This window comes from Callospermophilus lateralis, chromosome 4, assembly GCF_048772815.1.
Source record: "Callospermophilus lateralis isolate mCalLat2 chromosome 4, mCalLat2.hap1, whole genome shotgun sequence".
Classification (NCBI taxonomy): Eukaryota; Metazoa; Chordata; class Mammalia; order Rodentia; family Sciuridae; genus Callospermophilus; species Callospermophilus lateralis.
In genome coordinates, this window is record NC_135308.1 from 88,285,617 (window position 1) to 88,300,617 (window position 15,001).

General features: G+C 37.4%; 1 protein-coding gene across 4 annotated transcripts in view; it reads left to right on the forward strand.

Moving 5' to 3' along the window:
- The window catches only part of Slco1c1 (solute carrier organic anion transporter family member 1C1), a 44,686-nt gene that overhangs the window by 10,367 nt on the left and 19,318 nt on the right, over positions 1–15,001 (forward strand). For 3 of the 4 annotated variants that reach the window (XM_076852714.1, XM_076852715.1, XM_076852717.1), the window contains exons 5-9: positions 3,511–3,657; positions 5,717–5,815; positions 7,802–8,047; positions 9,016–9,180; positions 12,873–13,068. In XM_076852714.1, coding sequence (XP_076708829.1) covers positions 3,511–3,657; positions 5,717–5,815; positions 7,802–8,047; positions 9,016–9,180; positions 12,873–13,068 — 853 coding nt within the window. The remainder of the gene's footprint in view (positions 1–3,510; positions 3,658–5,716; positions 5,816–7,801; positions 8,048–9,015; positions 9,181–12,872; positions 13,069–15,001) is intronic. The other variant, XM_076852718.1, reaches the window with a different exon arrangement.

A 15,001-nucleotide genomic window follows, 5' to 3' on the forward strand; every position in this document is an offset into this window, starting at 1 on the left:
TTTTCATTTGTTCCTAAAACCTGCTCCCTTTTTCTCAGGGGTTACTTACACAATAGGGGTGCAGTTGTAGCAGGGGCACTCTTGATGTGCTCAGTCGCCTGTCAGTTTATATATCTAAAATCCCTCAGGTCAGTGTTGGATCATTCCAGGTATCATGGTGGGGTCATATTATGTTTCTGCCTTTCTGAGCACAGCAGGTCCCTTTGGCACACAAGTGACAGTTTTGGACACAGGGAAATAATTCACTTTGCACATGAACTAGGGGGCAGGGAATTTTGTCAGCATGTCTTCCATTCCATTATGGCTGCACAAGGCTCAGTGGTGCTACTTCTGAGTCACACTGGGAACAGGGCAATCATTTCTTCTGTATCACCCTAGACATGGAAGCCCTGTGAGGAGCCTCCCTCCCAGAATCTACACACTTATCCACAGGTTGTTTCTTTTTTGTCGTTGTTGTTGTTTATTTGTTTGTTTGTTTGGTACTGGGAATTAAACCCAGAGGTGCTTAACCACTGAGTCACATCCCCAGCCCTTTTCTGTGTTTTATTTAGAAACAGGGTCTTGCTGAGTCGCTTAGGGCCTCACTAAGTTGCTGAGACTGGCTTTGAACTTGTAATCCTCCTGCCTCAGCCATCCCAAGCTGCTGGGATTACAGGTGTGTGCCACCACACCTGGTGCTTATCTGCAGGTTTTTGCCATGTCTCTAGGACTTACTATGAACAGAAAGAATGAATTCCCACTCCTGTCTTCAATGTCTCATAAAGGTGATATCTCAGTGCTGCACACTCCTTCCCCTCCACCCCACCCCCAACTTGCTCCCTTCTCCTATCCTGGGGAATTGGTTTCTATGCAGCCAGTATAGAAGCCCTTCTTTCATGTCAAATCTTCTATGTATTCTGTAAAGCCTTTTGGTTCCTCTAATATCCTCCTGTCTGTTAAGATGTCTTTTCCCTGGGCAATAGACACTTAAAGTCTGGCTGTCCAAATAAAAAGAAGGACCAAAGAACTACAAAGAACATGGCTTTGGGAAGAAAGAGTGGATATAAATTGTAATAACTTTACCTTCTCCTGCTATGGGAAAGGAAAAACTTCTAGAAGAAGAACATGTAAAAATGGGGACAGACATTCAGTACATTTTCAAGCCAGTGGATGAGAGTGGAGGACTTGTTGATGGAATACAATAGATGGTCAATTCAATTGGGTCCTCATAAAAAGATAAGTAGCTGACTGAAGAGTTGAGCTCCATCTACATGCAATGCAGTCAGTAATGACTTAGTTGTTGTTTGCTTTGGACAATCAGGAAAGAAACATGATAAAAATGACAAGGCAGCTATTTTGGAAAAAATGGAAGACTTTGATGGAAGAATGTAAAACATCCAAGTTTAGAGTCCAGGAATTAGAATATTTTTAATGTAAAGGGACAAGTTACCAGGTAGGTACATAGCTCTTTTTCTGTAGTGGAGGTTCCAGTCTCTTAACATCTTTCCCTTAGACACAGTGGACACAAGGTTCACCCCAAACATGATAGTGGGGTTACATACAGGATATGAGGTTTCTGCACAGTAGCTCAGCATGTCCTGACACTGCTCAGCTCACATAGTCTTTCCTCCCACAACACTCTAGGCATTAGCTGCAAGTAACTAGTGGGTACTTGAATGTTGCCAGTGTGAGCAAGGAACTGAATTTTTAATTTAATTTTTAGCAATTTGCATTTTAATAGCTATTCATGACCCTTGGACACTGTGCTGGGAGGCACTGATCTAAGGTGTCCATGCTTAACTACTAAAAATTATCACCACATTTCTATAAATTAAACAAATGGTAGGGCCAGAATCAACATTAGATTTAATTTTTAGAAAAGGAATTCACATCACATTTTGAGATACAGAAGAAATTGAGAGAAGATAAGTGAACATTCCATGATCACCTTGCTACTTTTCTAGAAAAGGCAGAATGAGGATAAAATCTCTGTGAGGGTGCAGTCTCCCATTGCCCTGCCTTATCCAGAGTTTGAAGGATGTCCACTTCAATTCTTCATGAACTATCATCACAATCAAAATTACTTTAAAGGTTATTAATAGGTGAAAGTAACTCCCAGCTCATTAGAGAAGGATTCAATTTTAATATGCCTGCAAACCACTTAGCCTAGCTTGTGGCAGAGAGGAGCCATTCAGATGGGTGATTACTGAAGACAGTTAATATTATCAATTGTATTAAATGGCTAAACTGTTAAAAGCTATACTTCATTTATGATAAGAGGTAATTAATTATCCTAACCTCATATGGTCATATTATGACGTGACTTGAATGAAAGCATCTAAAAATTGTTAGATTTGAATTTTACTATGAAAACTCTACCCAAAATATTCTTTTTGTTGGAATATTTATACTGCTCAAGCCTATGGGATTTGTAGGGGTTTGTTTTATTTTGTTTTGCTTTTGGTATCAGGGCTTTAACCCAGGGGTACTTAACAACTGAGATACATCCAGCTCTTTTTAAACATTTTTCATTTTGAGACAGGGTCCCATTAAGTTGCTTAGGGCCAAACTAAGTTGTTGAGGCTGGCTTGTGATCTTCCTGCCTCAGCCTCTCAAACTGCTGGGATTATAGTTGCATGTCACCACACCCAGGCTAGGGTTTGTAATATTAATGAGTTTGCTTCCAGAGACCTAAAACTGGTTAATCACTAACAAACAAACGCCATTGTAGGCAATTCAGCCCAGTGTTGCAGTATGAACCATATAAAATTTTGAATTTCAGATAGAACCTGGTCAACAATGTAATTCTTTGTGATTTCTGCTGAAAAATAGGAAAGTTGTCTAAAAATTAAAACGAGAACATCTTTGTTAAAAATTTGTTTGCTCCAAATAGAATATTCAGTGTTATTAGAATGTAGGGATTCAAATAACTCAACATAGGTGTAAAATAAAGACAGAAAATAAAAAGTAAGTGGGGGCCAGGCACAGTGGTGCGCCCTGTAATCCCAGCAGCTTGGGAGGCTGAGGCAGGAGGATCTCAAGTTCAAAACCAGCCTCAGCAAAAATGAGGCACTAAGCAAGACAATGAGATCCTGTCTCTAAATAAAATACAAAATAGGGCTGGGGATGTGGCTCAGTGGTTGAATGCCTCTGAGTTCAATACCCAGTAAACCCTCCCCCCACCTGTAAGAAAAAAAGAAGAAAGGGAACAAAAACAATAATAGACTTGCTTAGTCTGGGGGATTTAACTGCCTAAGATTGAAACTGCAAAATATTTTTCAAACCTACTCAAACTCCTATCAAATTAGGACTGTTGCAAATTTCACTTTTGCATTCTAAGTTTAGAACCAATTGTAGAAATGCACAGTAAATAAATTTGATAGTGATCCAGGTTTTTGTTTTGTTTTGTTTTGTTTTTTTGTGATGCTGGGGACTAAACCCTCATGCATGCAAGGCAAGCACTCTACCAACTGAGCTATATCCCCAGCCCAGTGATCCAGTTTTAATTCTCTTGTTTGTTTTTCTTTCAAGAATGTGAAGGGGATGCCAGCTCATCCATGTGGGTGTATGTGTTCCTGGGAAATCTTCTCCGAGGATTAGGAGAAACTCCCATCCAGCCTCTGGGTATTGCCTATTTGGATGACTTCGCCACTGAAGACAATGCTGCTTTCTATATTGGTAATGCCATCTCAGTCACCTAGGGAATGCGAATGCCCAGTCTGCTCATTCCATTCTCTGCTAAATTGGGTGTGAAAGGTTTTATACTTCATTCCCCATTTCTTTAGTCATCAAGCACACTTTTAAGCACACCCAGAGGGTTAGGATGATAACCTCATAAATTAGAAGGACCTATTGCATTAAAGAAAGAAATACCAAAAAAAAAAAAAAATAGCTGTGAGCTCAACTGCAATGACATATGGCCTTGTGAAAATATATTGATGGCCTTCAGATTTCATAGATTTTTAAAATAGGATAAGTATACCACTGAGGCTTTTAAAAAATTAATTTTTTTCCACGTCCCTAAAAACTGCTTTCCAGTCTATGAGCTCTGATTATTTAAAGAGTCTTCTTTTCCTGAGTGATAAGCAACAAGGAATTCTGGGGTCTCGGCAGTAGGCAGGGTTGGACAAAGGAAAGTATAAAGGATAAGGGCAAGGCCCAAGGCTAACCAATCTCTGGAGAGGTCCCAGAGAATAGATGAGCAACTAAAATCACAAAAACCAAAATAATACAGCAAAGGCAAACTCTTAAGATACGTCTAAGCAACGTTTACTGGATGCCTCATATCCTGGAACTAAGCTAGAATCTAGAGATACACGGCTAACACTTGTTCTCTCTTTTATGCATCAGTCTTTATTTCTTAGAGTTCTGATCTTTTGAAGGCCTAGCCTTCAGGGACAGAGGGCAAGATTTAAGCGGAAAAGGAACCACGCCTAGGTTCACTGTATAAGCTTGCCCTGCCTGTGCATTGCAGAACTCCAGGTATTCTGCTTCTAGCCAAGCAGGTTATAATTAAGAACAGGTTCTTGCTCTAAAGGAAAGCTGTAGTGTAAATCAGGAACTGGAACAGAGAAAAAGCTCAGTGATATATGCACTAGGCAATTACTCTGGGAACTAGAGGAAAGGTTGCAGCCAAAAAAGCATGCAGGTGCCTAAGTGTCCTCTTCCACTCCAAGAACTCGGAGTCTGTTCACTCTTTTTACCCTTGCTTCTATTCTAAAAAGGGCCTGGTCATGTTAGTTTCCCCTTCAGGTAATTTTACCACCCAAGAATATGTGTATGAAATGAAAGGTAGATGGTAGATATTTGGCAGGCAAGAGCTACCTTTCTGTTTATTGGAAACCAAAATCTGTTCAGTCTGTTCCACTTACCTTCTAAGGCCACCCTTGCTGGTCATGAGTGTTCTGGAGAGTACTTTCCCTGCTCTATGGTCTAGCTTCTTTGCCAGCTGCTTCTATTAATCTGTGTGGATACTGCAGAACCTCATAGTAAATGGACACACTTTCTCACTAAGGTAGAAGAAATCAATTTTAATGTCAAGATAGATGTTATGCTTAACTGACCATAAACATTTTTGAAAGACTATCAAAATGAGACTAATTCAAATTTTTAGCCATGGAGAATCTAACTGGGAAATAAAGTTTGCCCATTTTAGGAAATTAACTACTTCAGAGTCTTGGGGTTATTTTTTAAATAAGGGATAGTTAATGCATTAACAGTGTTCATTTATGTGCACATTTGAATATAGCATAATGAATCCCACTATTATGTACAATTATAATTCACAAATTAGAGTAAATAATTAGCTGAGTATGGTGGCACACACTTGTATTACCCACAACTCAGGAGGCTAAGGGAGAAGGATTGGGAATTCAAAGCCAGCCTCAGCAACTTAATCAGGCCCGAAGCAACTCAATAAGACCTTATCTCTAAATAACATATAAAAACTGGCTGGGGATGCAGCTCAGGGGTTAAGCACTCATGGGTTCAATCCCTGGCACACAAAAAAGTAAATAATTAATTTTTAAAAAGTGTTTATTCTCCAAAAGCAGAGAAATATTTGTTTCCTGATTCAGTACAGATGAAAATTTGATGAATTAAACACAAACAAATGAGAAATTGAAACATTTATAGCTAACTGGATCTCACATTTCTTGTTTAAAATTTTATTAATATATCAAAGAAAAAAATGGAAGTGTTTTTCTTTTTCTTTTTTTTTTTTAATTTTCTGCTACAGGGTGTGTGCAGACGGTTGCAATTATAGGACCAATCTTTGGCTTCCTATTAGGCTCATTATGCGCCAAACTATATGTTGACATTGGCTTTGTAAATCTAGGTAAGGGGTTTACTTTTGCTTATTTATTTATCTTAGTTACTGTAACTTTTTAAATGGGGACAGTGTGGAAAATATCAAATTGCTTTTATTAATAACATGACAAGGTTGTAATCTTTCATAAAATGAATATAACTCCATGTAAATATATTGATATGATCATCACATATGTGAAATAAGAAAAATGAGCAGTGATCAGAAAGGGATGAGCCCTGGTTTGTTATTCAGTTCCCTTTCTCACTTCTGGTTTGCCAGACTCAGTGCATCTCAGCATAGTGAAGACTGAACACATGGTTCCTTGTTGGCTCTAGTTGGTTTCAGGTGTGTCAACATTTATTGCAGCTCCATGAATTGATAATATAGTACAGGGCTTGCCAGAAACACCTATGATTGAAAGTCTCTGGCAACCAAATTTCTCTCTTTTTTCTTACCAAACAGCATCATAACAAGACTGGTATTCCATCCAGAAGATTGCTCATTTAGAAAAGAAATACATTCCCATAGCTACTTCTTTGTTTCCAGCCCTGTGAGATGTAACCCCAAGAAACAGATGGCATTTATCTGTTGTTTTCTTTTTAAAAATAAGTCCCAAAATTACTTTGAAACAAGAAAATGAGTCACTAGGAAAAAATATCTGGAATTGCATATTGAAATCATGTATTAAACTTAAGTATAAAATTCTTACACTTTTTAAATACAATAAACTCTAAAACATGTCCCCAAAATGTGGTTTATTTATTCATTTACCCCTTCAATATGATTTTTTTTCAAAGAGAGAGTGAGAGAGGGGGAGAGAGAGAGAGAGAGAGAGAGAGAGAGAGAGAAGGAGAGAGAGAGAGAGAGAGAGAGAGAGAGAGAGAGAGAATTTTCATATTTATTTTTTAGTTATCGGCGGACACAACATCTTTGTTTTGTATGTGGTGCTGAGGATCCAACCCGGGCTGCACGCATGCCAGGCGAGCGTGCTACCGCTTGAGCCACATCCCCAGCCCCTCAATATGATTTTACATTTACTGTATCCCATGTTATTCTACAGCAGTGAACACAAGAGTTGAATTCTTAGTCTTTGTGAAGTTTTAAAATCCAGTTGTAGAGACTCATATAGGAGAAAGAATAGATGTGATGAAGACTATAGAGGAGAATTGTTAAGTGGAGCAGTTAGTGTGCAGTGATAAGCTCTTAATAATATTTACTAGGTAGAATGCAATGGCAACTGAGTCTACTTGTCAAAAGACATGTGTTTATTTTGTTGTCCGTTGAGTGTGGGAGATGTATAATGATATATTTTATAGGTTCCTACACAGAAAAAAAAAAAAAACACTTAGTTTGATTCAAAAATTCCAATGTTTACTTTTTAGTACCATGAGAGATGATGTGCAAAAGTAAAGCTTTTAATGATACAGAAGATTGAAGTTTTATTTGCATATAAAAATCTGGCTTCAGACCTAGAATAGCTCTGAGATATTATTAACCATATTAACCAAATTATTATCATTTAATAAATAACATTCTGATGATTTAACCTTAATAAGTCTTAAATTAGTCATCTGTGTAATGAGAGATTTGCACTAGATATGGGCTGGAGGGTGCATGGCATAACTCTGAGAAAAATAAGGCAGATATTCCATAGGTAAATCAAATGAAGGTGGTACTGCTATGAGGCAGCTGGCACATGAGGTTTTGATTGGCCTCTTCCTGCCAGGATTTTCACTGCCAACCCACAAGATACAGTGTGAGAATCATAAGACCCTTTCCCCAATTTAGATTCTATACTGTTAACAAAAGGAAGTTCATCCTTCACTAACACCCTATTTCCTTCAAGGAGTGAGATAATCATAATGTTCAGAATAAGGGAAAAATATCACCTATGAATTTTTAGGTATTTTACGATGTGATAGAGATGATGCTAGGATTTGATTTTTTTTTTAAGTAACTAAGTTCAATGCATTGGTTTTGCTGCACGTGCTACTTAGCCATCTTCTCTTTCAGACCATGTAACCATCACCCCGAAGGATCCCCAGTGGGTTGGTGCCTGGTGGCTTGGTTATCTCATAGCAGGAACCCTCAGTCTTCTTGCAGCTGCTCCTTTCTGGTGTTTACCTAGGAGTCTGCCAAGACCCCAAAGTGCGGAGGACTCCAATTCCTCCTCTGAGAAATCCAAATTTATTATTGATGATCACATAAACTATCAAACACCTCATGGAGAAAAAGTAAAAGTAATGGAGATGGCAAGAGGTAAGGTGGATTCTCCTTGAATTTGAAGTACTTTTAGTTTTCCTATTAGGACTTTGGGGCACTTGAAAAAATACCATTTTCTTCCCCTCCTGTGTTAAATATAAAAATATAAAAGAGAGAGGGAAACTTTCAGGAAGTGGAAATGGAGTTCAAAACATGAGCTTTGTATTACAGGAAAATTGATTGGCCCACATGATTAGAAGGCTGGACAGCCTTTCTTGCTTACACCGATGCTCTCACACCCCTCCAGTTTAGTCCTGCTCTTGTCTCCACCTGGGGTTGCTGCGTTCTGTCAGTCTGAGTGGGCAGAAAGGAAGGGTGAATCTTCAGGGTTTGCAAGCCATTAGCAGCCAAGAGCCATCCATTTGATAAATGTGTACCAATGCATGTCTTCCACTAGCCATCAAAGGAATCAGTGTGGAGCAGGCAAAAAGGCCTAGTGAATTCCCTTTGTGGAAATGAGTGGCCAACAAAACCTCCCCTTCCTCATTTCCCTTAGGCAATATTGTATTCACACTATAGAAATTCTTCAGTTTCCAACTGGTTGGCTGCGTAATAGGAAGAATGTGTAAAGTGAAGGATGTGTAAAGTGAAGGTAACATCCATATATCTTTCCTTGTGATTGTGATCCCAGTTTGAAGACTAAAGACCAAAAAACACCTGTGACTTTTATTTGGACAATGAGAGGTTATTCTCATTCCCCTAGGCTTTAACCCTCATCAGGGTTCCTAGCTGATGTACAGCTCTAATAGTCTGTCTTGCATGTTTGCAGAAGCAACTGTCTATGTCTGGGTCGAACCTGGCCAGATTGGAGTCCAGATGTGTACATATGATGTATTTGTACGCCACACTGAACGCTCCTGAACACTATGTCACAGGGACCCAGCTGTCTACATCCTGCTGCCACATTTCTGTCTTCTACCAATGGCAACACTGTTTTTAATTATTTTATGTTATTTGTCTTACAGATTTCCTTCCATCGCTGAAGACTCTTTTTGGAAACCCAGTGTACTTCTTATATTTGTGTGCAAGCACCATTCAGTTCAATTCTCTCTTTGGCATGGTAACATATAAACCAAAGTACATTGAGCAGCAGTATGGACAGTCTTCCTCCAAAGCCAACTTTGTTATTGGTGTGCTGACCTTCATAATTTCCCATGGTTACTTTCTTCATGCATCTTGCTAACTTTAGTAATCATACATTGTATCAATATTTAGACTGAAGGTAACTTAAGGTATTTTAGATGAACTTTAAAAATAAGTATAAAAAATCCAGTAGAGTAAAATACTTAGTCTGTGGCAAAACTGTGTAGCAAGAATTATTTGTAACTGTGAGTGTGTGACCCAGAAAGAACTGCTTGCAGTTTTTGAAGAAATAGTATCACATAGACCTATTATGTACTTTATTAAGACATTGTTAATGCTGGATATTTGTGTTTCAAGTTTAGCTGAGACATCACACTTCTGGCCATTTTGCATGTACAGTTTCTAGGATTATATAAAATGGGTATTTACATTAGGTTAAAGAGTATTCACCAAAAACCAATGCTAATATTTGCTCAGAGTCAAAGGATTTTTCTGACTCCTGCCATTACAGTTATTTAAAGGGTTTGAATTCTGGCACTTCAGTATAATCAGTAATGAGAAAGAAATTTAAGGACTAAGAAAAGCTTGAAGAAATGAATGAAGAGCCAGAGTCTTCATATACATGAGCAACTGGAAGTAATTACATACCTTTAAAACCTAGATTATTCCTTTAGTTCATGAATATATCATTTAATCTTACTGCTTCAAGGCACAAAATATAATCTATTTCTTATGACATGTTCTTTTATTTTACTCAATAATTAAAAATAATTTATTTTTCATAAAAAAATTTAAAAGATCTTTTCATGGCTGGCACCGTGGCACATGCCTGTAATCCCAGCAATGTAGGAGGCTGAGGCCAGAGAATCACAAGTTCAAAGCCAGCCTCAGAAACTAAGTGAGGCCCTAAGCAACTTAGTGAGACCCTGTCTCTAAATTAAAAAAAAAAAATTAAAAAGGGCTGAGGATATGACTCAGTAGTTGAGTGCCCCAGGGTTCAATCTCTAATATTAAAAGAAAAAAAAATGAAACAAAAAAACCTCTTCATATATCTATCTCTGAGAGAGGAAAGCATATTTTGTACTTTTAGAGATATAATTTTCCTGTAATGATCTCTGATAATGGGTACTTAGCAGACACTAAATTAATTGACCCTTCAAATTTTGATTACTCTCCAAAATTCTAGATGATAAAAGGCTTGATTACTAAACTATTTTTTTGCTTTAAACATTATTGTTTCATATTATTATTGACCATTTTACCTGAAGAAACATTTTAGAATTATTTTTCCCAAACCCCATCTAAGTCAACCATGAAAAAGAAAAAGGAAAATGAAGAAGACCATCTTCTCTCCAGGGATTTCAGTGGCAGGATACACCTTAGCGAGTGCATAATGATGAATAAGCTTTTTATTTTCAAATCATTGTATATCACTTAGCTCCAGAGGAAATGGAACCTGGAACAGAGGGAGAGCTAGCTGTTTCTATCTGCACATTTTAAAAATTAGAAGAAAATAATAGTGTTAATTAACTTGGCTCAAGAATAACTGCTTCTGTTTAATTATTTTCTATTATCTGTTTTGTTTTTAAGATACTAATCAAGTGCCTTTTAGCTGACTTTTGTCACTTTGGGGTTCTGGAGTACTCTCATTTGCCACACCCACAAATATCAGTTCAGCTGGAGAAGCATTTCTCCAACTGCGTGATCATGCCCCCTTCAAGCTTGGCGGCTTTCTAATGTGATCATTTTAATGTTAATTCACATAGCCCGTACTCATCTCAAAAGGGATGGAACAAATTACCCTTGTGTTAATATCTATCCACATGTGATGAATGCATTTTTAAAATAAAGTCATATAATAGTAAGCTAAAAATAATTATATGTTTGATATTTTGGGTTCTATAAAACTTAGTTAAGAGGCTGAACATACAAATTTAGAAAGAAAGAACAAAAGAAAGTAGGTGGAAGGAAGGAAGAAAGGAAATTTGCTCATTGCTCATTAAAAATAAAACACTAGGTGTCAGTGTTTTATTTTCACTTAACTATTTCATCCTGGGTTGTGAGTCAGAGGCTTGAGAATTAGAGATGATTGTTTATCACAGCAAATGCTGAGTTTGTAGTTGTACCTGTCTGATGGCTAGAATTTATACAAGTTTCAGCTTTTCTTAGTATTTTGAAAAAAAATTATTGTCTCAGAACCTGAAAATAATGTGGGCATCAGGGTTGACTGATACACAGTATGAGAAATGAATTCTAATTAGCAGAGAAGTTGTTTACTGTTGAGTGCCAAATTGTTCTCTGTTGTTATACCTTTTATAGTCTAACCAACAGGGTACCAAAGAGCCTCTTTTCCCAAGTCTTTCCCAGCACAGAGATTCCATTCTTTATTCCACTCCCAATACTCTTTGTAAATATGATAGAAATTAATTTTAATTGTGCCAGATATTGTGTTAAGAACCTTTCATGAATAATTTCAATCCATTACCTTAACAACACGTAAAGGTTGAGCATTCCAAATTCAAAATGCTGACATGAAGCCACAAGTGAAAAATTCCAAGCATCTGTCACAGTTACAAGTTCAGGCACATCTAAAGTATTATATAAAATGACCTCCAGACTATGTGTATAAGGTGTATATGAAACATAAATGAATTCCTTGTTTAGAATTGAGTCCCATGGCTAAGATGTATCATTATGTATTGGCAGATATTCCAAAATCTGAAAAAATAAAAATAAAAAAATCTAAACTACTTCAGTCCCATTCAAATAATGGATGCTTAAGTAGTAACTCCACATTACAGGTGAGGAGACATGTTTAGAGACATTCAGAAAATGACCTGCAGTTGCACAGCTATGAAGTGGCAGAATGAGGTCCAAACCCAAGCATTGAGGCTCCCAGGGTTCAAGCTCTCCACCACTCTGTGGGACCTAGAGTTGATTTCAACCCACATTTATTTGATAACTCACTATTTATCAAGGACACTATCTCCCAAATCCCTTGAAGTTTAGGTGGTATATCCTAGTCATAGAAAGCCTGGGCCTTGACTTTGGACTCCCTGCTTCCAAAGCTGTCTTTATCAGTTGCTAAACTATGACAGTGAACAAACTGCTTTCTGAGTGAAGATGATAGTATGCCTACTCTTGTAGTGAAGAGTAAATGCTTAGCCAAGTGGACTATACATTATAAGTAAATACATATATGGTGTTCTTGTTGTTACTGGAAAGGAGACCAGACCAAGGGGCTAAGAAACTGGACCAAAAATAAATAAATAAATTTTGTTGGGCCAGAAAATGGAAACCAATACTTCTGTTTTTTTCAATTCCCTACTTTCCGTGTGTCTATTATTTTTTTATGTACAACCTTAAGGAACATTAATGGTCACATACTTGCCACCTGACTTTAACTGCTAACTCTGGGATTAGACCAGAAAGACATGAATTCATTGATTTATTGATTAATCAATTTATTGATTTCAGTACTTATTCATTTAATACTCCATGTTAAACATTATACCAGAGTTCCTAGACTCTGACTCCATGACTTTCATGAAAAACTCTTGATACATGTTAGTAAATAATAGTGACTGAATATTTCTATAAGTTAAACTGACAAAACAGTCTAATACTACATCAGGAAATATTTCCTTTTTTTGGTATAATTTTTTTTTTTGGAGATCTATGTGAGTACACTTATATTTCTTGGAGATTCACAGAATAACATATTTTCCTTATTCCTCAGGGCTCATCAACATACCTGCAGTGGCCCTTGGAATATTCTCTGGGGGAATAGTCATGAAAAAGTTCAGAATCAGTGTATGTGGAGCTGCAAAACTCTACTTGGGATCATCTGTCTTTGGTTACCTTTTCTTCCTTTCCCTCTTTGCTCTGGGCTGTGAAAATTCTGATGTGGCTGGACTGACCATCTCCTACCAAGGGTATGTTTCTTCATCATATAATTTGAGGAGATTGATTTGTTTATTAGAGTTGTAAAATAAGGTAATTTTACTTTTAAGTATCATAACTATGGAAAAGGAATTATTGCTTTATCATGGAATAACTCGTGACACTTTAAAACTTTTGTTTTTGTTTGGTTGCTGTCACCAAAATTTGTCATTTCTCTTATATTTGAATATCTTATGAAAACATAAAAGATGTCAAATCCACACCTTACATTAGAAAATCAGCCTGATAAATGACACAGTTTGATAGTGGAAATACAGACATTGAATCTTGCCTCTGCCTGTTCTTAGTGAAGTGATGTTTTATGGGTTATTTAAACCAGTCCAGCTTCCATTTCCCCGGTTTTAAAATAAAAATAATAATTTCCTGTTAAGATTTCTAAGGCCTAGTAAGATCTTGTAGACCAAAGTGATTAGACTCGTCTGACACAAAGTAAGTGTCCATTGGAAGCAATTGTTTTTCCTCCCTTAGGGACTTTGGGTAACTAGACTGGTCTCTCTGCTGTCCTCTATGGTCTCTGTTGAACTCAAATCGCGGGGAATTTCAGGAGAGAATGGCTGTCCCTATTGTAGTGATTCCCACAACATCTAGGTGTCTTACAGTGGATCAGAAGAATATTTACTATTTATATTTATTGTATCACTGTCATCCATGAATAGATTGCTTAGTCTCCGGAGTCTGTCTCTCTTAATACAAGGCTAGATCTTGTGGTTCCTATTTCACCATTTTCTTTATGGGTCCTTCCCATCTCTCTGCCTCTTTTTTTTTTTCCTTTTTTATTGGTTGTTCAAAACATTACAAAGCTCTTGACATATCATATTTCATACATTAGATTCAAGTGGGTTATGAACTCCCATTTTTACCCCAAATACAGATTGCAGAATCACATCAGTTACACATCCACATTTTTACATAATGCCATATTACTAATTGTTGTATTCTGCTACCTTTCCTATCCTCTACTATCCCCCCTCCCCTCCCCTCCTATCTTCTCTCTCTACCCCATCTACTGTAATTCATTTCTCTCCTTGTTTTTTTTCCCATTCCCCTCACAACCTCTTATATGTAATTTTGTATAACAATGAGGGTCTCCTTCTATTTCCATGCAATTTCCCTTTTCTCTCCCTTTCCCTCCCACCTCATGTCTCTGTTTAATGTTAATCTTTTCCTCCTGCTCTTCCTCCCTGCTCTGTTCTTAGTTGCTCTCGTTATATCAAAGAAGACATTTGGCATTTGTTTTTTAGGGATTGGCTAGCTTCACTTAGCATAATCTGCTCTAATGCCATCCATTTCCCTGCAAATTCCATGATTTTGTCATTTTTTAGTACAGAGTAATACTCCATTGTGTATAAATGCCACATTTTTTTTATCCATTCATCTATTGAAGGGCATCTGGGTTGGTTCCACAGTCTTGCTATTGTGAATTGTGCTGCTGTGAACATCGATGTGGCAGTATCCCTGTAGTACGTTCTTTTAAGTTCTTCAGGGAATAGTCTGAGAAGGGCAATAGCTGGGTCAAATGGTGGTTCCATTCCCAGCTTTCCCAGGAATCTCCATACTGCTTTCCAAATTGGCCACACCAATTTGCAGTCCCACCAGCAATGTACAAGAGTACCGTTTTCCCCACATCCTCGTCAGCACTTGTTGTTGTTTGACTTCATAATGGCTGCCAATCTTACTGGAATGAGATGGTATCTTAGGGTGGTTTTGATTTGCATTTCTCTGACTGCTAGAGATGGTGAGCATTTTTTCATGTACTTGTTGATTGATTATATGTCCTCCTCTGAGAAGTGTCTGTTCAGGTCCTTGGCCCATTTGTTGAATGGGTTATTTGTTATCTTATTGTTTAATTTTTTGAGTTCTTTGTATACTTTGGATATTAGGGCTCTATCTGAAGTGTGAGGAGTA